The sequence below is a fragment of the Gadus chalcogrammus genome, chromosome 16, assembly GCF_026213295.1.
Source record: "Gadus chalcogrammus isolate NIFS_2021 chromosome 16, NIFS_Gcha_1.0, whole genome shotgun sequence".
NCBI classification, from domain to species: domain Eukaryota; kingdom Metazoa; phylum Chordata; class Actinopteri; order Gadiformes; family Gadidae; genus Gadus; species Gadus chalcogrammus.
In genome coordinates this window covers 28,502,763-28,524,677 of record NC_079427.1, presented here as the reverse complement: position 1 = coordinate 28,524,677, position 21,915 = coordinate 28,502,763, and the positions used below count along the sequence as shown (strand labels likewise).

General features: G+C 43.5%; 2 protein-coding genes across 6 annotated transcripts in view; both read right to left on the bottom strand.

Annotated features, from left to right (window-relative positions):
* LOC130406504 (smoothelin-like protein 2) overlaps positions 1-21,915 on the bottom strand; it is a 56,005-nt gene that overhangs the window by 22,283 nt on the left and 11,807 nt on the right. The window lies entirely within an intron of this gene.
* On the bottom strand, positions 7-5,596 carry LOC130406505 (zinc finger MYM-type protein 1-like). Its single transcript, XM_056612128.1, has 2 exons — positions 2,467-5,596; positions 7-2,274 (listed from the first exon to the last, which is right to left on the bottom strand). Exon 1 carries the CDS (start codon positions 5,556-5,558, stop codon positions 3,981-3,983), a length of 1,578 nt encoding a protein of 525 aa, XP_056468103.1. The 5' UTR covers positions 5,559-5,596; the 3' UTR covers positions 7-2,274; positions 2,467-3,980.

The following is a 21,915-nucleotide window of genomic DNA, read 5'->3' as shown; positions in this document are numbered from 1 at the left end:
ATGCAGACTAGAGCTAGCCCCCCAGAGCTAGCTCAAGCTAATGCTGCGTTCAGGACAACCCGGAACCCGGAAACCAGAGAGCGCAATTTGACGAAAAGGCAAAGTAGCGTCACCATGAGTGATGATAAGGCGGCAAAGCTTGCCGCAGAACTAGATGAACTAAAGAACAGTCTAGCAGGTAATCGGAAGATGGATATTAACATGGAGTACGGGGATATGGATCCCAAGAACTCAAAGACATCTCTTTTTATCCTCGCAAAGGATTTCTACAAGTTCTCATTGAAGGCCTTAGATGAGCTGAAGAAGGTGTCGGCCGACTCCAGCTGTGACTCTGATGTTCCTGCACTTGTTAGGAAAGAGATAACAGACCTACTCCCTACTAGCGACCAGCCGAGCGAGACCTACAGCCTTTTCCTCAAGAGGCAAGTGGTAGGAGATGAAGAACCTAAGAAGAGATCTCACCAGGAATATGTGGACGTAGTGAAGCGAGATCTCAAGACCTCTGTACCCACGATCCCTATTCTGAAGACTCAACACCATGAAGTTAAAGGAGCTGTTAACATGACTTTCTCGACCAAGGAGCACCGGGACAGTGCAAAAGAAGCTCTGGAATCGAAGTACAAGGCTACCTCAAAGACCACAGAGAGAAAGAAGCTGGATCCTAAGCTGACAATGTTTGATCTGGAGGCTGAGTACAGCTGTGGTGAGGACCTAGAGAAGAAGATCCTAGAAAAGAATCAGGGTATTCGGCGGCTGAAAGAAGGAGAATTGTTCAAGGTTGTTTTCCTTGACAAAAAGACCAAGGATTTTGTAGTACTCCAGGTTTCACCTAGAATCAGACAGTGTTTGAGGGAGTCCGGTGACTGGATACATGTAGACCTCCGACAGCACAGAGTCAGATAGGTACCATGTGGTACAGTGCTTCGACTGCCAGGAATACGGACACATGAGTGGCTCTCCGTACTGTAAGAAGAAAAGTACACCTGTCTGCTCGTATTGCGCTGGTTCACACACTTCTAAAGACTGCCAAAGACGCAAAAGTAAGGATACTGCCGCTATCAAGTGTAGTAACTGCAGCCACAGCAACAACAAGAGAGAGAAGGATAAGTGTAGGACACACACAGCAGCTGATAGGCTCTGTCCCTTCCACGTCAAAGAGAGAGCTCAGATCATGGGGAGGACCTTCGGGAGTGATGAGGCAAAAAACGACTGTTCAGAGGTCAAGGGATCTTCAAAAAGAACTTGGGATAAACTAATACTGGCAAGTTTCAACGCACACTCCATTGTGAACAAAACAGTTGGTGTTCTTGAGCATCTTGCAGACCAGGAGATTGATATATGCTTTGTTCAGGAGACTTTCCTCCAGCATGCAGATACTGCAAAGCTACAAGAGATCAAAGACTATGGCTGGGGAATAGTTTCTGACCCACGGAAGCACCGTTCTGGAGGGGGTATTGCTGTTATCTACAACAAAAACCTCAAGCTGAAGTCCAATACTAATGTTAAGAAATACAAATCCTATCAAGTTATGGAGACTGTTATTGAGACCGAGAGTGCGATGCTACGTCTGGTAAATATCTACAGGCCACCGTACACGAAGAAGGCTCGGTATACTGAGGGTTTTTTCCTTGAGGAATTTAGTGATTACCTCTCTGACCTCTCCAATAAGCCAGGAACTCCAGTTATGGCCGGCGACTTCAACATACACGTTGAGCGACCTGGTGACCACTACCCTGAGAAGTTTTTTACACTACTTAGCCAACATGGACTTCAACAGTGTGTGCCACTGGTGCCAACGCACAATCTTGGAGGGACACTTGACCTTATTATCACAACAGATGGGTTTAGAGACTGTGTGCACTCTATTAGTGTTGTAGACTCGGGAACATCATCGGACCATTCTTTGGTGAGAGCAGAAGTTTCAGCTAGTGTCTCACATCTTGTTGATGATGCTAGGAAAATCAGTTACAGGGACTTTAACGAGATTGTTATTGATGATTTCAGGGAGGATATCCTACAATCTGTGTCACTGGAGCAAGTGGTGCTCTGCGAGCCTTGAGGAATCTGTCTCTCTCTACAACAAAGTACTGCTGGAACTCATGGACAAGCACTGTCCGGTTATCAACAAGACTGTTGATAAAAGATCGCCCCTGAAGATCGCCCCTGGATGGATGAGGAGCTACGTGTATTGCAGAGGAAAAGAAGGGCTGCAGAGACAGCATGGAGGAAGGGAAAAGGAACACACGATGATTACGTCAGGCTCAGGAACGGTTTCTGTGGTTTAGAGAAGAAGAAGAGGATTGCCTTTACCAGAAAGTCTCTATTAGCTTCTGCAAGTGACACGAAATCCTTGTATAAGAAAGTTTACAAGCTGACTGGTAAACAATCCCAAGTCCTGCCTTCTAGTAAAGATACAAAGAAACTTGCTGGAGACTTTAAGGAGTTCTTTGCAGATAAGGTGAATACCATCAGATCCAGTATTGAAGCTGAAGCTGAAGAAGAAAACCAGAGGAAACCAGCAGATGATGATTTTAAGTACCCTGTGGGAATAAAGTGTGAAGCATTTGATCACATCAGCAAAGATTCTCTGTTGAAGTACATCTCTAAACTGTCCAGCAAGTTCTGCTGCTTAGACCCTATACCAACATTCCTCCTGAAGAAGTGCTCAAACGAGCTTGTGCCCATTCTACTGCACATTGTTAACATCTCGATGATGCAGGGTGAGTTTCCTAGTGAGTTGAAGAAGGCGGTTGTCAAACCGACCCTAAAGAAGAAGGATGCAGATCCAGACTGCTTGAAGAACTATAGACCAGTCTCAAACCTTCCTGTTGTCTCTAAGCTTCTTGAGCGGATAGTCCTAGACCAGCTGAACAGCCACCTGCAGACCAACAACCTCCACTGCCCAGTTCAGTCTGGGTCAGGGCCGGATTAACACTTTCTGAGGCCCGGGGCTAATTACCCGGGTGAGGCCCTTCATATCATGATGTTCTGACGCATGACCTCACACAAACCCACTGACACATCAGCGTACACAGTAGGCCTACCAATCTATGACCAATCTATTTAAAGTGAACTGGTAATATGATTTCAATTCAATTAAATTCATTTCAATTCAAGGGTAGCTTTATTATAATTGCAGTAGTGTTGACAAAGCTGACAGAATGAGGATGGGGAAACAAAATGTATCTGAATTGGCCTATTTGAAAATGTAGAAAAAAAGAAAGTATGAAATTGGTGATTTGGTGACTTTGGCAAATCATTACAGAAAAAGTAATAGGCCCTAAAATGCATTTGCTATCAAGTACAGCAAGTTAGGCCCAGACAACATAAATGAAATGTTTTTTGAAAGTTACTTAATTTATAGAAATGTATCCTGTTTTTGTAAACTCGTCAAAAACTATAAAACAATGTAGGCTATTAAACAAAGGTCAATGAAGGCCCTGGCTATGGCTCAAACGGTTTGGGCATTGAATGGTTAATTTACTCCGGGAGTAACGCCCTGGTACATGTCCGGTTACGCACAACAAACACCAAGCAAGAAGACAGGCAGGACCGTACGATGCAACATATTTGGGGTGAACTGTTTGAAATGTGCACACAAACAAGCTAAAACTATTTTACACATTAATGGGGCTGGGTCATATAGAGGAGGCCGCCGCGGCAAACATGACTCACCAAGGGACTTCAGAAGGCCCGTCTTCTGCTCTTCTTCCGTGCGAAATCATTAATGAGCTCCTCAAAGTTCATTTGGGCCAGCATGTCTTGCTCAATTGACATTAAAGTCAGATTGTTAAGTTTCTCCTCCAACATTGTCGTTCTCAGCCTGTTCTTGATAATTCCAAGTTTGGAAAATGACCTCTCCCCGCTGGCATTGCTGACAGGCAATGTAAGGTAGATCCGCAGTGCTATGTCGACATTTGGAAAAACTTGTTGTAGATTCCTTTCTCGAATGAATGACAGTAGGTTCATCGGCTGCCTGTTTACAGTGGAGACTTTGCGAAATGCAAAAACTGTCCTAGTTCATCAGGGAAATCATCAGCCAGGTCTTCGTGGTATTTTGCCTGCAGGTTGACGCTTTTCTCGCGTATTTCACTGAGAGACAATGTGTCCAGTTGCGTTAGAAATCCGAAGTAGGTGGACGTTTCTTTGTACACTGCGTGTCTCTGTTGTAATGCACTGATCAGTTTGTCTATGATGACAAAGAATGTCTCCCGAAAGCGATTTTCTCCCGCATTGGACACAAGGGTTGGTTCGTCTGTGTCATCGGCCGGTGTGGTGCCGGTGCGCTTCACCTGTCGAGTCACAGTGTACTGCTGTGACAGTGATAGCGATTTGGCCTGGGATTCCAAGTGTTTGTACTGGGAGCGTAAATTGGACACAAAGTCTATGAGGGACTGGAGCAATTCCACAGCAGTAACTAGGTCCAACTCCACCGTCTGCAGGGCCCTGCTTGTGATGTCAAATCTTTGCAGCACGGTATCCCATATGATGGCGAGGAATGCTGTCTCGAATCTATTCAATTTTTTTGCTAGAGACTTCGCCTCATCTCGTGCGGCTGATTTCTGATGGTCGTCTTCTGCTATCTCGTTTAAAGTGTCGTGGATATTTTTTAAATTTAAACGGAGAGCTTTTGTAGCCCGGGCGTGTGCTGCCCATCGCGTCGATGAAAGTCCCTTCACCATCTCCATGCGTTTGTTCTCGTTAGACTCCAGTCCATCCATTAATATTTTCCAGCGGCTAGGCGAAGCTGAGAAAAAAGTGAAGATGGATTGAACTAGCCTAAAAAAAGAGCTGGCGTCACGGCAACAATCCACACTACAGACCCCAACAAGGTTCAGGGAGTGGGCCGCGCATGGAATCCAATCCGCAAGTGGGTTTATTTCCTGAATTCGGGCACGCAATCCCTTGTATGCACCTGCCATGTTAGACGCGTTGTCATAGCACTGTCCCCGGCAATTTTTAATGTCTATGTGCATGTCCTGCAGCACACCCGTGACTGAGTCAAAAAGGGACTCGCCTGTATGGCTAAAAATGGGCAGAAATTTCAAAAATCTCTCAAAGATCTTGCCCTCCTGAGACACGTAACGCACCACAAATGTTAGTTGGTCAGTGTGACTCAAATCTGGTGTAGAATCCACAATAAGTGAAAAATACTTTGCGTGTTGAAGCTGCATTATTATCTCTGATTGTACTCGCTGGCCCATGAGTGCAATAAACTCAGTGCATACAGTCGATGACAAATATGAGGGTGTTCCCCTCCCCTTGTTTCCAAAACGTTTTAAGTGTTCATCCAAAAATGGGTCAAACTTGGCCAGCAACTCTAAGATGCCCAAATAATTGCCGTTGTGCACTGAGCCCAGTGTTTCATTTTCTCCCCTGAAAGCGAGCCCACGCTCTGACAGAAATTTGATCACGGCCACAACTCTCCTCAATACCTCCTTCCAGTAATTCGCCTCATCTTTCAGTTGATCCTGCAGGCCCGCGTCGATCCCACACACCTGGGTGCGCGCAAGCCAAGTAAGCGCAGCCTTTCTGTGGGGCTGACCCGCTTCGTGCATCTCGACTCGGTCAACTGAGTGTTTCCGATCAGAGAATCCGTGCGTGAAAGTGGACGAATCGTTACTGAATAGTTTGCAAAAAAAACAAAACACATTTCCAGTAGATGGGGAGTAAGACAACCATTCTCTTGCCACCTTCTCTCCATTTCTGAGCGAGCGACAGAACAATGTTTTGCTCAGACATCGCTTCTGATTTTTATAGCTCCTTTCAGAAGCCGAAAAATCGACATCTTTATGTTGACATTGTGTGGGTGCTTCAATTCCCTTTCCGACCCAATAGCTTCGCGTCTCCTCATTAACTTCTCCCCAGCAGGCAATGTCTGTTGATATATCTGTTTTCGCCCCAGCCTCAGAATCAACAGGCTCATCTGCTACATTACCCACTGCTTCTTCTCCATCACTTGTTTCCTCAGAGATTGTAGCACTATTGCTAGCAGACTGGCTAGTTGGGCTGGTTAGTTGGCTAGCGGTGGTTGGCTGCTCTCCGTCACTGACAGTTCTATCTTTGTTGGTGGTAGCTGCTACAGCCGGCTGATTACTCCTCCACATGTTGGTTAATTTGGGTGTTTTCTGTAATAATTATTTCGCTCTTTCCTTTTTTAATTCATCTAATTTTCGTTTTTTTGCTCCGCTCTCGTGTTTCCTTTGGCCCGGCATTTTCGCGCGTTTTTTAAATTTATTTTTTTATGAATTTTTGTCATTTGACCTTCAGCGACCGGAGGCCCCCCTAGCGGCGAGGCCTGGGGCTACAGCCCGGTCAACCCATTCGTTAGACACGGCCCTGGTCTGGGTACAGACCAAATCACAGCTGTGAGACGCTGCTTGTGAAGATGACTGATGATATCTTTAGGGAAATTCATGCAGATAATATTGTTATTGTTGTCCTGCTGGATTTATCAGCGGCCTTTGATACCATCGATCATAAGAGACTTCTAAAGAAGCTGGAGAATGAGTTCGGTATAACAGGTTCTGCCCTGAACTGGTTCAAGTATCTCAAGGACAGGTCCTTTGGTGTGAAGATTGATGTATCCATCTCTAACCTGCTGTGTCTACTATTTGGAATTCCCCAAGGCTCACTTCTAGGACCCATCCTGTTCATTCTATACATAAAACAGTTACAGAAGATAGCAGAGAAATACGGTCTCAGTATACAACTCTATGCGGATGATTCCCAGTTGTATATATCATGTGATGGAAAATCTACATGTTGTATTGTTTTGGTCTATATGAATTTAAGTTTTGTTGCTATTCTGTGTAATTTTATATAGTGTCTGCCTTCTGCTCTCCTTTTGGGTCATTTAAAGTGTGAACGTTCGAGAGTCGTGTGATGCATTTTATTGCCTGCCTGTTCCTATCTTTTCGTGTGTCATCTCTCAAGCAATGCTTTGAAGTATGGGCCTGTTCTTCGACACTCTGGCTAGTGTAAACAAAGTCAGAGAGTTACATGGCACGGCCGCCGACCCCACCTTAGCCTCGGGGGGGGGAGCTTCAACTGTAAAGATAACAATCTGGTGAACAAAGACTTTTAGTATTGGGGGACCACCCCCTCCACTGCCAACCGAAGTGAATAAGAACTCATTGATTCAAACACTCAGTGGACTTGTCTGAGCGTACCTTCAGAGAATGAAGTAACACGCAAAGAGGAGCTCCCATCTGAGGCCTCAGATTATTGTAATGTATGCCTGTTATGTTGTTTGTTGATGCATGTTGTGATGTATCTTTGTTCGTATTTTTATTACAAATATATATAACCACTAATTGTCAACAGTATTGTGTGCTTTTTGCATCTAAATATCTCATCTGCTTAGACGCAATATCTGATACAGAAATTGCCACGACAATCATTCCACCCAATGAGACCTACTGAACTCTGTGATATTACAGCAAGGATCAACAACTGTCTGTCAGAGATAAAAAGCTGGATGATTGAGAACTTCATGAAACTCAATGAAAGCAAGACGCAGCTGCTCGTGATGGGTAAGACGCTTGTTCTCAAGAAATACAACCTTGAAGTAAAGATACAGTTTGGTGACACTACCATCACACCAACTATCTGTAAAGGAGACAGCTGGAAAAGCCTGGGTGTTCTCTTGGATGCATCACTGAACATGGAGAGACAAGTCAACAATGTCAAGCAGAAGTGCAGCTGGGATATGACAAACCTCAGAACCATCAGACGGTACCTTGATGAGAAGGTGAAACTCATGCTGATCAAGCAGCTAATCATCTCTAAGCTTGATTACTGTAACGCTCTGTACATGAATCTCACGAAGACAAGGCTTAGGAAACTCAAATCAGCGTTGAACACAGGTGTACGTTTCATCTATGACATCATAGATATGAACGTTGACCTCACTCCTTACTACAAAAAGGCTCACATCCTCCCAATTGAACAACGGATATTTTTCAAAGTATGTCTTCTCTGCTTTAAAGTAGTGAATGGGGTTGCCCCAGTGTATCTCCAGGAGCTTGTCACAATGAGTAGTAATGATCCGACCTTGAGGGAGTCAAGACTTCGTCCGGCTGATGTCGTTCAGATGAAGCTACCAAAGATCTCCAAGCTGAAAGCAACAAACAGGCGCTTCCGTAACTATGCACCAGAAGCCTGGAACTCACTTCCATCTAGATTGAGAAAGATTGATAATATCAGCATTTTAAAAGGGCCAATTGAAAAATGTTATTTTTGAACATCTGTAGGCATACTTTCATGTTTCCTAATTGAAACTGTTTATCTGTCTTCCATGGAGTGCTATATATTTGCTTCTACCATATGTTTTTGTTAAAGTTAGGAGTGTAGAGCCGCCCTGACATGGGCAATATTCTGTCTATTTTATAGTAAGTCTATTGTTGCATATGGGCGGGATATAAATATTTTGTTTCGTTTCGTTTCGTAGAGCGGACCTTTTCTTTAAACGCGCCAAATCTCACGCAAGTTGCTATGGTTACGGTGCGCGGTGGGTAGAGTAGCTGGCCACTGAGCTGTCAAAATGAGCAGTGAACCCCCCCCAAAAAAGAGACTGCAGCTATAAAAAAAAGGTTGTGGGTTAAACCTGTTAGCAACGACGAAAGGAATGTATTTTGCACATTATGCCGGAGAGAATTTGCCATAAGCCATGGTGGCGAGAACGATATAGTTCGCCACGAAAACTCAGACGTGCCCAAAAAGGCTGTGCTAGCCAAAGGAGCTAGCAACATTACCACATTCTTCGCCTCATCTATGGCCGAAAAATATAAAATTGCAGCAAGTGAGGTAACTTATGTATATCCAACCCGGTATCACGCGATTGCGTGCTCATGCGCACGAACATTAATCTATTGAAGCGTGTTCCAGAGTACGATAGTCCGACTTTTTGCGTGCTACACAGAACGAAATGTAAACCAATGCTTTCTGAATGGGAGTGTTGTCAGACAATGAACGTGCTCCACAAAACGCTACGAGAGAGAGAGAAAGAGAGAGAGGGAGGGACAGAGAGAGAGAGAGAGCGAGAGAGAGGCTTCAGAAAGGGTGTGCGCAGATAGTACAGTGCACCCTAGTTATGTTTATGCCAAAACCACAAATGCTATATGTATATATATATATATTGCCTAATTATATATATTGCCTATATATATGTATAGGCTATATATATAATTAGGCTATAATTATATTATTTAGCGTGTAATGAGACAATCTATAGCCAAATTGTCGAAGATGCCCGAGAATCTCCGGGGATATCAGCATGGGAAATCGGCGAATCAGACCCATGAACCTATAAAGAAAGACGTTGTCTCAAGCGGGAGAGAACGTTTGCGGTGCTGGTTTGTGTCACGTAAGTACAGTGCCGTGTTCCAATACCCGTACTGTCCGTACTTACTAGCCAAAATTTGAGTACGCAGTACGTTCCAATTCAGATCCGGCGAAAAGAAGTATACTTCAAGGACCCGGATGCCGTACTCAAAACGGGCTAATCGTGAAGTGTGGATCGAAGGACACTCCCCGTACTCAACGGCAGCCATCTTAGCTACGTAGCGAAAGAGGCGGAGCCAGGCTGAGCCAAAGTCGGCGCATTTCCCACATTAATAGAGTCATTTTGTAGTTTTTATAGTTTTTATAGCTGCTAGGCGTAAAGAGTTCACCGTTCAAAGCGGGATGTTTATTGCGGGGGAGGAGCCACGGCGGCAAACGTGATCGTAATTTCCGGTTAGTGCACCACGGAGTACTCGATTTGGAACAGCACTCACATCTGAAAAATGAACGTAGTAGACAGTGCGGATAGTATACTTCCTTTAAGTATACTCATGATAGTACGGGTATGGTCTCACGAAAATACGTGACACTGTCACGTTATTTAATCTATTGAAACGTGATCAGGGACACGTAGGCCTATTTTCTAAATTTTGTATTTCAATTGGAAGTAGGCTATTTGTCGTGTCACTAAGCATGACTTCCAAACTAAGGTTCTGTCCGGTAGCGTTCTCCCTAATGTCCCTTATGGAGCGCCGTACAGATCATTCATTGTTGAAAATTGTCTGTGATAACTAACAAATGACAGCTTTTGGCCACCCGTATCTATTTAAAATTGTCTGTGATAACTAACAATACGACAGCTTTTGGCCACCCGTTTCTACTTTCACCTTTGATACTGAGAAATTGTGACAATACACAGATATATTAAATGCAGATGCGCTGCTCAGTAGGCAAACCGCGAAGGAAAAAAGGGTAGCTGCTTCATCTGTTCTTTTTAGAATTGTATGTCTTGATGTTTATTTTATCGAGCCATATATTCTCTTGTTTTTGGCTATGTGAATGAACGTCCGCGTCGATGCCTCGATCGCAAGTCCAGTGTCGCGAGCGGACGTTGCCATGACATCTAGAAATCATACCGTATTTAATGGGTTGTAGTGAGTGTAATGTTACGTATTTTAGGAACACAAGCTGTATTTCCCTCACTTAACCAATAGGGGGTAGGACCAAACATATAAGCTGCGTTACCCTCACATAGCCACAAGGGGAGCATGACGTTATTGAAGGCTGCTCCCTCTTCACCTTTAATTAAGTGAAGAAGCCGAAGCCATAACGTCACCCCGGCCACGCCCACTAGGCCACGCCCACTGCATAGGCCACACCCACTTGACGTCCTGTACGGAGGACGTCGAGTGAACAGCCCAGAGATTTTCAGCGACACCCGCGAAGGGTCACGGGCCTCTGCCCGTGGCCCATAGTAGCCAGAGTTATTATCTCTCACACGTGTTCTACACGATTCCTAAAATTCCCTCCGTATAGCTTCACTTACCATGCCGAAACATGCCGACGACTTTATAACGAATAAAGTCAGTTGGAAGCAACCCGGGATTGGACAACTTTCTTCAAGAATATGCAAAATTTGGTGACCCGCGACGTTTGGAAGAAAGTCCCGAGAATCCCGGCGGGCGCGACGCTAAAACAACTTCAACAGGCCACACACGTCTGAGGTAAGTATAACTCATTGTTTTAAAGATTAAATCTGAAATAGGATTGGTTATAAGAACATTTAGGTGTAAGTTTGTTTTAGCCACCGTCCGGTCGTGCTGCTCCAGAGGCCAAGACCTCGACTTAACAAGACATTTTACATTCAAGTCTGTTGGTATTTTGTTATTAAAGACGATGAATTATTAAGGTAAAAGACCCCCTGACCCCCTACACACGTGAAGTCCCCACCGCCCCCCCTCCAGGCCCCCTACACACGAGTACCCCCCCCTCCCTTAGACCACGGTCTGAGGGAATACTCTGATTCTGATTGGCTGCAGTGCGTGCATTAACTCCTGCTATAGCCCTACAGACACCTGCTAAGTAGTTCCAGTCAGTGTTTAGATTCTCTGCCCGAGCCCGAGCCCGAGCCCGACCCGGCCCGGGCCGATATTTCCCACCACTATACTCGGGCCGGGCCTTTGATCGAGCGTTTTTATTTTTATTTTACCATTTGTTTATTGGCCTAATCTGAGGAGAAATCTATACCATAAACAGAAATATTATAGGCCTTTATTACACGGGTCTTCTCAATGCCGTGGAACGCTCCATTCATGGGTAGTAGTCCGGTGACTTGTCTTTCCCAGCGTCTTCCGTTGCTAAGCGACGTCGCTGATCAACACTACGAATGGCCAAAAGACTTGTATCCCCCCCCCCCCTTAAATAAATACTATGGCAGAATTATTATTATTATTATTATTATTATTATTATTATTCGCATTCAACTTGAACATGTGTTTTTACAGTAGAGTGGTGGAGGGATGACGTTTGTTGGCCAACCCGGAAGTGAGCGTCGCCCTGGATTCCCTCGACAAAAAGCCAACGGGTTTTGCCATTGGATTTTGGATTATTGCTGAAACATTTGCATCTTTGAAGCACCTCCTCAAAAACTGAAAATAAATAAATATATAAAAATAACCGTGCTCCAAAGAACGAAATGTAAACCAATGCATTCTGAATGGGAGTGTTTCTCAGATTTTTCCATGCTACACAGAACGAAATGTAAACCCATGCAAATAAAGACTTCATGGTCATAATAATTTAAATATCATTAATATCCTGAGTAAACTCAGGAGAAGTAATGACATCTCACAAATATGTATTTAATAAATTGTTTCAAATGACCCTGCCTCGTTAAATCAATGAGCTTGGTGTTTTGCTTTCCAAAATAGGTTATACTAGAAGTCTAAACTGCAGAAAATAAAAACATCCAAGCTGCCTTTTGAGAATACCTTGGAATATCTGCCTATTTTCTAACCATCGGACCCTAGTTTACGACAAAAACAACACAATGGACGGCAGCTCCTTTGCCGCGTGGTTTTTAGAGCCATGTAAGGATTAGAGGGGGCGGTCGATAGCAACCACCATAGCAACCATAACGGTCAAGTGACTGGATGCAGCCCCGTTGAAAGAAATTGAATACCACCTTACACACTCAGGATATTAATGATATTTAAATTATTATGACCATGAAGTCTTTATTTGCATGGGTTTACATTTCGTTCTGTGTAGCATGGAAAAAATCAGAGAAACACTCCCATTCAGAATGCATTGGTTTACATTTCGTTCTTTGGAGCACGGTTATTTTTATATATTTATTTATTTTCAGTTTTTGAGGAGGTGCTTCAAAGATGCAAATGTTTCAGCAATAATCCAAAATCCAATGGCAAAACCCGTTGGCTTTTTGTCGAGGGAATCCAGGGCGACGCTCACTTCCGGGTTGGCCAACATACGTCATCCCTCCACCACTCTACTGTAAAAACACATGTTCAAGTTGAATGAGAATAATAATAATAATAATAATAATAATAATAATAATAATAATAATAATAATAATAATAATTCTGCTCGATCAAAGGCCCGGCCCGAGTATAGTGGTGGGAAATATCGGCCCGACCCGGCCCGCGTCGGGCTCGGGCTCGGGCAGAGAATCTAAACACTGACTGGAACTACTTAGCAGGTGTCTGTAGGGCTATATCAGGAGTTAATGCACGCACTGCAGCCAATCAGAATCAGAGTATTCCCTCAGACCGTGGTCTAAAACAATATTATTCACGAGTTATAAACAACCCCTACACATCAATATTAATGACAACCCTGTGGAAATTGCCATAAGTGAGAGATACAATTTCGCACGTTGAGCACACAGTTGGGTGACTCGTTTATTTAGTAAGAGAGAAACAGGAAATCAAAACGTGCTAAAGGTAAACAAATCCCGCATGGGCTCTGACGTCATGAGACGCTCGTAATCCTTAAAAGGGATAGTGATCCCTGAACCACCAAGATAGTAAACGACATGCCTAACACAATTGAAAGAACAACACATAACAAAATACTTTAGGTGAATTATGTTACACTCACTACAACCCATTAAATACGGTATGATCTCTAGATGTCATGGCAACGTCCGCTCGCGACACTGGACTTGCGATCGAGGCATCGACGCGGACGTTCATTCACGTAGCCAAAAACAAGAGAATATATGGCTAGATAAAATAAACATCAAGACATACAATTATAAAAAGAACAGATGAAGCAGCTACCCTTTTTTCCTTCGCGGTTTGCCTACAGAGCAGCGCACCTGTATGGCGACACATTAGTGCCATAATTCACTAATGTGATAAAAGATGCATTCGGGCGTATTATATTATTCCACACGCATAGATATTAACTGCGAGCGCGCAAATGATCTCTGCGCGCGCGCAAATGACCTCTGTGCGCGCAAAACAGCCTCTCGCGCGCGCAAATTACCTCAGCGCGCGCAAAACAGCCTCTCGGCTCAAGGCAGGGCGGGCTTTCCTATGATTGGCCGTTTCTGAAGCGCGATATTTGATTGACAGCCCTCCTCAGCCTTCCTCTCATTCAATTCTGAATTGTACAGTAAATGGCTGAAACGATAGTTACTTATTGTAACTCTAGATTCTATGAGTATAGGCACAGCCTTTTAAGGCTATTGCTATTAGGTTATCCCTAGGCGTGAGCCGTAGCACTGAAAAATGTGTAATCCCCGACCACCAACAGCGTGGGCCTCAATTACGTCCGCGTGCGGCGTGCCTCAACGACGTCCGCATTTCGCAGATATAGTCGGGCGCCGGCGGACGTTCTGCTCCCAATAAACAGCTTTTCTTCAGCTATTTAAAGGACAATGAGGCCGACACTTAAAAGGCTGCGCCTATACTCATAGAATCTGGAGTTACACTACGTAACTATCATAACTATCTAACTATGAATGAGAGGAGGGCTGAGGAAGGCTGTCAATCAAATATCGCGCTTCAGAAACGGCCAATCATAGGAAAGCCCGCCCTGCCTTGGTTCCCTCCCCGATAGTGCCAAAATTAAATTCGAGCGAGCGTAAAAACATCTTTCGCGAGAGGCTGTTACGCGCGAGAGGCTGTTTTGCGCGCGCAGAGGTAATTTGCGCACGCGCAGAGATCATTTGCGCGCTAGCAGTTAATATCTACGCGTGTGGAATAATATAATACGCCCGAATGCATCTTTTATCACATTAGTGAATTATGGCACTAATGTGTCGCCATACACCTGCATTTAATATATCTGTGTATTGTCACAATTTCTCAGTATCAAAGGTGAAAGTAGAAACGGGTGGCCAAAAGCTGTCGTATTGTTAGTTATCACAGACAATTTTAAATAGAAACGGGTGGCCAAAAGCTGTCATTTGTTAGTTATCACAGACAATTTTCAGCAATGAATGATCTGTACGGCGCTCCATAAGGGACATTAGGGAGAACGCTACCGGACAGAACCTTAGTTTGGAAGTCATGCTTAGTGACACGACAAATAGCCTACTTCCAATTGAAATACAAAATTTAGAAAATAGGCCTACGTGTCCCTGATCACGTTTCAATAGATTAAATAACGTGACAGTGTCACGTATTTTCGTGAGACCATACCCGTACTTCCATGAGTATACTTAAAAGAAGTATACTATCCGCACTGTCTACTACGTTCATTTTTCAGATGTGAGTGCTGTTCCAAATCGAGTACTCCGTGGTGCACTAACCGGAAATTACGATCACGTTTGCCGCCGTGGCTCCTCCCCCGCAATAAACATCCTGCTTTGAACGGTGAACTCTTTACGCCTAGCAGCTATAAAAAGCTATAAAAACTATAAAAACTACAAAATGACTATTAATGTGGGAAATGCGCCGACTTTGGCTCAGCCTGGCTCCGCCTCTTTCGCTACGTAGCTAAGATGGCTGCCGTTGAGCACGGGGAGTGTCCTTCGATCCACACTTCACGATTAGCCCGTTTTGAGTACGGCATCCGGGTCCTTGAAGTATACTTCTTTTCGCCGGATCTGAATTGGAACGTACTGCGTACTCAAATTTTGGCTAGTAAGTACGGACAGTACGGGTATTGGAACACGGCACTGTACTTATGTGACACAAACCAGCACCGCAAACGTTCTCTCCCGCTTGAGATGACGTCTTTCTTTATAGGTTCATGGGTCTGATTCGCCGATTTCCCATGCTGATATCCCCGGAGATTCTCGGGCATCTTCGACAATTTGGCTATAGATTGTCTCATTACACGCTAAATAATATAATTATAGCCTAATTATATATATAGCCTATACATATATATAGGCAATATATATAATTAGGCAATATATATATACATATAGCATTTGTGGTTTTGGCATAAACATAACTAGGGTGCACTGTACTATCTGCGCACACCCTTTCTGAAGCCTCTCTCTCGCTCTCTCTCTCTCTCTCTGTCCCTCCCTCTCTCTCTTTCTCTCTCTCTCTCGTAGCGTTTTGTGGAGCACGTTCATTGTCTGACAACACTCCCATTCAGAAAGCATTGGTTTACATTTCGTTCTGTGTAGCACGCAAAAAGTCGGACTATCGTAGTCTGGAACACGCTTCAATAGATTAACGTTTGTGCGCATGAGCACGCAATCGCGTGATATCGGGTTGGTATATCATACCATCAAACACGGCCTCAGCTATAACAGCACAGACTGTGCTGTGAAATTAAATGAGACTGTATTTCAAGACTCATTAATTGCCAAGAAGATGCACTTGGGGAGGACCAAAGCTGAGATGATCTCAGTGAACGTCTTAGGACCAAGTACTGTGGGGAAAATTGTGACTTACCTTTCTCCAGCCGAAGGTGAGCCCGTATATTTTTCAATTGCCAGCGAAGCCTCGAATAAGGGAAATAGAAAAATGTTTCCAGTATGCATGAGGTATTTCTCTGTGTCCGATGGTGTGCAATCCAAGCTTCTTGACTTTTATGAAGACAGCGATGAAACGGAAAATGGCATACACCAAGCTCTAACGACCTGCCTGGAAAAGTATGAGCTGAATATTAGAAACATCACTGCCTATTCAGCCGATAATGCGAATGTAAACTATGGGAAACATCACTCTGTTTACCAATTAATCAGCAGCGCAAACGATGGCATTCTGAAAGCGAATTGCCCAGCCCACATCGCTCATAATGCCTGCAAGCACGCCAGCGATCAGCTGCCAGTGGACATAGAGACCATTGTCTCGAAAATATATAGCCTCTTCTCAGTGTCTGCCTCTCGAAGGGAGGAATTGCGTTCATTTTTTGCATTTGTCTACATAGAGTGGCATGAAATCCTGCGTCATGTTTGCACACGATGGCTCTCTCTTCATCCAGCTGTCAATCGTCTCCTAGAAACTTGACCTGCTCTTACCTCATATTTCAGGTCCCTTGGGGAGAACTGTCCAGTGGCATTGAGGAAAACGTTTGAGGAGGAAGTTAACACAGACAAAGCTGAGATATATCTGTGCTTTTTCCACAATGTGGGATGTGTTTTCGATCTACTTGTTAAGAAGCTAGAATTGACAGATCTCTGCATCAAAGATGTGTATGAAGAAGTAAAACAATTCAAAATGAAGATGCTCCAGACAAACAAGACAGTGTTTTTGGATTCCAGACCAAGAGGCTGATGGAGAAACAGTTGCCAGCACAGAGGTCCAAGATACAACAAGACTTTGTGAAGTTTTATGACTCAGTCATTGCATACATTAGCAAGTGGTTTGACTTCTCATCAGACAATGTAATGGTGAAACTGATACCAATTGGCCTGTATGATGAGCTCTCCTTTCCTGACCTGGAGCAGATGGTGGCTGCACTAAAACTGACAGACAGAATCAACATGGATCAGCTGCATGAAGAGTTCTGTGCTAGCCGTGAGGTAATCCAGAAAGCTACAAAAGATACCACAAAATCCACCAGTGAGAAATGGGTGGCAATTTTCCAAAATGTGGGAAAAGACAACATGACCAACATGTTCAAGATTGTCTCATTTGTGCTCAGTGTGCCAGGCTCAAATGCCTTTGTTGAGAGGATCTTCTCACTGATGGCTAATAAATGGTGGAGAAAGAAAGAAACAGATGCAGCACAGAGCTGATCAAAAATGAACTTCTAGTTACTGTCAACTGTGACTTGTCCTGCAAGGAGTTCTACCTGGCTGTGTAGAAGGATAAAAAAATGCTTGAATCAGTCAGGAGTAGCAAGAAATATCCGCAGTAGCCTAGATGGTGGGTCTTATTTTGATTGGTTTGGTTGTTAATTAATTGCAATTTCCTATGTATGCAATTCCCACTTATAGCCTTACACTAGATAACTTCATAGATTAAGGGCAGTATTTCTCAAACTAATTAAATAATTTGTTTCTGTAATTTACTGCAGGGTAAGGGGAGGTCCATGAGACAGTTGAGTGGGGATAGAAACGGAGAGACAGACAACAAAGACGCAGACAACTGGATAACAACAGAGACACACACAGACAAGACAATAGTAAGAAACAACAGAAAGAGGTCAGGATAGCAACACCAAAAAATGTATGAAAGACAAACAGTTAGGACAGATGGACAATAAGAAGAATGTTCTACACCCTTTGTAATTGTAAAAGTTACAATAAAATGTTTATATATAACCTACATAAATGTCTGTCTTTCTTCAAAATGCTATTTCCCCCCAAAGTGGTCCATTCATATGGGCCCTAGCTTTCATGACCCAGATTATAGCACTTATTTTTTGAAAAGACAGAAATTTGTTTTTTAAAGGCCAATCATTATTACTGTGAACCATCCAAGCAAGTACAGAAAGGGTTTGTCCTTTAACACTTTGAAATTAGTAGGTTTATGTTAGGCGCGCTCGCATGCACGCGCACTCCTGGAAGAAAGTGTCCTGCATATGAGGTTGAGAAAGTTGGCAACCCTATCCAGGATATAGAGAGCGACCAACTTTTTTTTGAGCAAGCATTGATTTCGCGTGACACAGTCTCAATTTGCGGGACGCAGGGTTGGGCATCAAAAGGCTGTGTGCGCACGCGCTACGCGTGACGGGTGGTCACCCTAACAGGCATGCGCAGCCATGGCACCACAAGGCCTGGTACAAGTTTCAGCAGTCATACTAACCCAACTAGCAGAGATATTGAAAACAGCTCTGGTACCAACCACGCCGCCAGCCATCCATCACCAAACTTCCTCTGACCAACCCTTTTTTCTCAGCTGGTTGATGGTTCAGCAAATCCTGCCCTAGAAGACATAGCTGACACGGAACTCTTGGAAAAAGCCAAAAGTCAGTTGGTAGTTAGATCTTAAATGTTACATTGTATTAGAATTAGGTTACATTACAATGTTCTCTTAGTATTTTGTATGTTTAGAGGGAGTATCGGTCCAGTCTAGGGTGCCCATTGTTGAATTACCTTGAAATGCCCATCCCTACTTCATTCAACATCTTAATAATAACTTAATAATAACTAAGTGACCATTAAGTATCCTCCATAACAAGCCATTCTGCTGCTCCTTTGATGCTAGGTATCTGAAAGTACAACCCTTGAGGACCTTGAGAAGTCTATGGCACCTCTGCTTGACTACTTGGCCAATGCAGGATGTCTGAGGCCTATGCAGTCAATAAGAGACAGGGATCTGCTGGTAGATGAAATTGTCATGTTTTAGGTCATCCATAGGTGCAAGGTACATTTCAAAGGCAGGCAGTGCTGATTCTTTACAGTCAGGTTAATCAGAAAAGGCTTCAGAATTGTACCTGTGTGTGTGTGTGTGTGTGTGTGTGTGTGAGCATGTGCATGCGTGCCCGCGCGGAGGGTGTAGTATTTTTGCTTGAAATGCCAATCCCTACTTCATACAACAATTTTTAAATGGCTAGTAGCACTTGAACCACAACAACATGGCATTTATATGTGAGAAGATGACATAACGTTGAATACACTGTGGTTAATACAAGGATGTGGTCAATGCATGGTTTTGCCTTAGAAAACTACATAAAATAGTGTCATGCGGTTTATATATAGTGCGGTTAATAGTCAGGAAATTACGGAAGTAACCCTGATTTAAATTCTGCTCAATGAATATAATTGTTCCATGTTCTTTGCACAGATTCTGTGAAGGCCTCAAAACAATTGGGGTTCTGGAGAAAATAAGAAGGCATCCACACAGCTTTCGTCCCCTGTTCTGCTTTCAGCCAAGCATACTTGACGGCTGACCAGGTGGAAGATCTTTTTAACATTCATCTGTCTCTTGAAGTTGAGCAACAGAACTGCTGAGGAGACAGTTGTTACCTTCTGGAGAGACAATCTCCAGGATGCAGAAGGTAATCGACAGTTTACTGTGCATCTATCTTTTCTTTCTTTTAGAAAACATAGCTACATCACAGAAACATTATAGCTTAAACGTCTTTATTCTATTATTGTATTATTGTCACGTAGCACCTTGAGATTGTTGAAAGATGAAAGGTGTGTAAGAAATTCATTAGCTATTCATTTTTTTGATGCTTTGGTTTTGAGAAGTAAAATACTCTTATTGGACAATTTATTCAGTATCAGCAGACGTTATGGTTTAGTATTTAGCTTAGATGTTGTCATATACACTTTATTTGGACCAACTACCAATTATGTTTTTCTGTTTTTATATAAGAAGAAGGGCCATCCAAACTACAAAAGACTTTGGCCTTTGCAACTGAAGCGTCTATGCATGGGCGTCAGTTTGGTTTGAAATGTGCTGGGGACAGAGACATTCGAAAGTGCATTTTCAGAAGTGCTGGGTACAATGAGGATGCACTCTTTTTTCTCTCTTTAGTGCCGGTAATGAAAGGTTCTGAAATACGGCATACCCATGTAGCTAATTTCTAAGGAATAAAATGTATCCATAATCTGTCTGGCACGTTTTATGAAGAAAACGTTTCCAAAAAGCATCGGACATTTGACCCAATATGTTCTGCTCCATGTATCCAATGTTGACAACGTGACATGACATGGCTAAGCTAACAACATAAACAAGAGGTGCTAGGAAAGTATATTAACTGCGCGTTTAAGTTCAGAAGGCCCAACGTGTGGCTACACACAGCACTAAAAAAGTCGTCAAGATTGAAAAAGAAAAAAATATTTGTTGCATAGCAGAACGCTGTATCACATCATGGGCTGGCTGTTCTCAATACACAACATGCATTCCATCCAATCTAGCCTACATCAGGCCTTCTGAGGGGTGTTCCACGAACGGAGGTTTAACAAACACTGAACTCTAGGTTGATTGACCCTGTGCCGACCAACCCAAAGTTTTCGGTTCCACAGCAGCGGTTATGCATTAGTTCAATCAACTCGGGGTTGGTTAACACAGGGTTGTGCGCGTCCACGCCAAACTTAAAAAGACGTGATGTATGGATCATGGAAACCCTGATCGAAATGGCGAAACGGGCCGCTTATTTCAATGAAATGGAACTCCAGGTTCTCCTGGAGAGCTATGACGAGGAGAAGGACATTATCACAAGAAAAGGGAACGCTAAAACCTCTGGAACCCGGAGAACCAAAGCCTGGCAGCGGATCGCTGACCACGTAAATGCGTTAGTTACACGTCAAAAGCATGATCCTTAATATTTGAGCCATGAATATATAAATATCCCAGTTAAGCATTCTTAAAGATCTTACCACATAACCCCTTTCTTCTAAAACAATATGTACTCCGATTGCTTCCAAGCGGTCAGAGGATCAAGTATAAAAATGAAGTATAAAAAACATACAAACTGGTAAGCTTTTCCCACCATCGTATTGGTATAAATTTAAATAAGCCATTTTTTTAAGCCAATCGTGAAAAGGCCGACAGTCGGCAGACTGGATCTGGCCCTCAAATTGTCTTGACCCCGGTGGAGGAGCTGTTAATAAACATAAATTCAGGGCGCCCTGGCATGGAGGGGGTAGCCTACCTGGAGGTACCTACCACCTCAGGGAGTCATGGGCCATACCCCACACTGGTTGAATGTAGGTTTTTGTGTTTTGCCTTCGAAGTAACACATGCAAACCGTGTGCTTGCCACAGCGCATACTATTCCAAATGTTTCTTTTTTTGGTAACTGGGTAGAAAACCTAAAAGTGACAATTCATCAACTTCACAGATCAAGATGGATCAGTGCTTGTAATGAAGCCGCCGGCTACGATCGAACATTCTCCAGTGGATGCAAGTCCGTTAGGACTATTTTATACTTTATGTTGTAAATGCCTCTCGGCATAGTACTCAGACAATATTGCTCTTTGTATGATAGGAGGCCGATACAAATCTTGGATGGGTCATCTGAAACGACTGTGATGTGCTCAGCATCTCCAGCATTATAGCCTAGATAAAACTACCATTTGAAAAAAACGGAGGGCTACGCAAATAGTCTGGGGTGAACCGTGGCCAGGTCCTCAATTGGTAGTGTTGGCTATGTAAGGCTATTTAAATATATTAAAGATTTGCGCGAGAATCTATATCTCTCCACTCCAGCAAAAAGTCATCCAATATGCCAAGATGTCGAGCCGTGGTCTTATCAATCGCTCCCGGTGGATTGCACGTATAATTTGCGCTCTGATATCAGC

What these genes read in the sequence shown, in the direction of transcription:
- LOC130406505 (XM_056612128.1), bottom strand. Translation starts at nt 5,558, where the DNA reads ATGCACGAAGCGGGTCAGCCCCACAGAAAGGCTGCGCTTACTTGGCTT.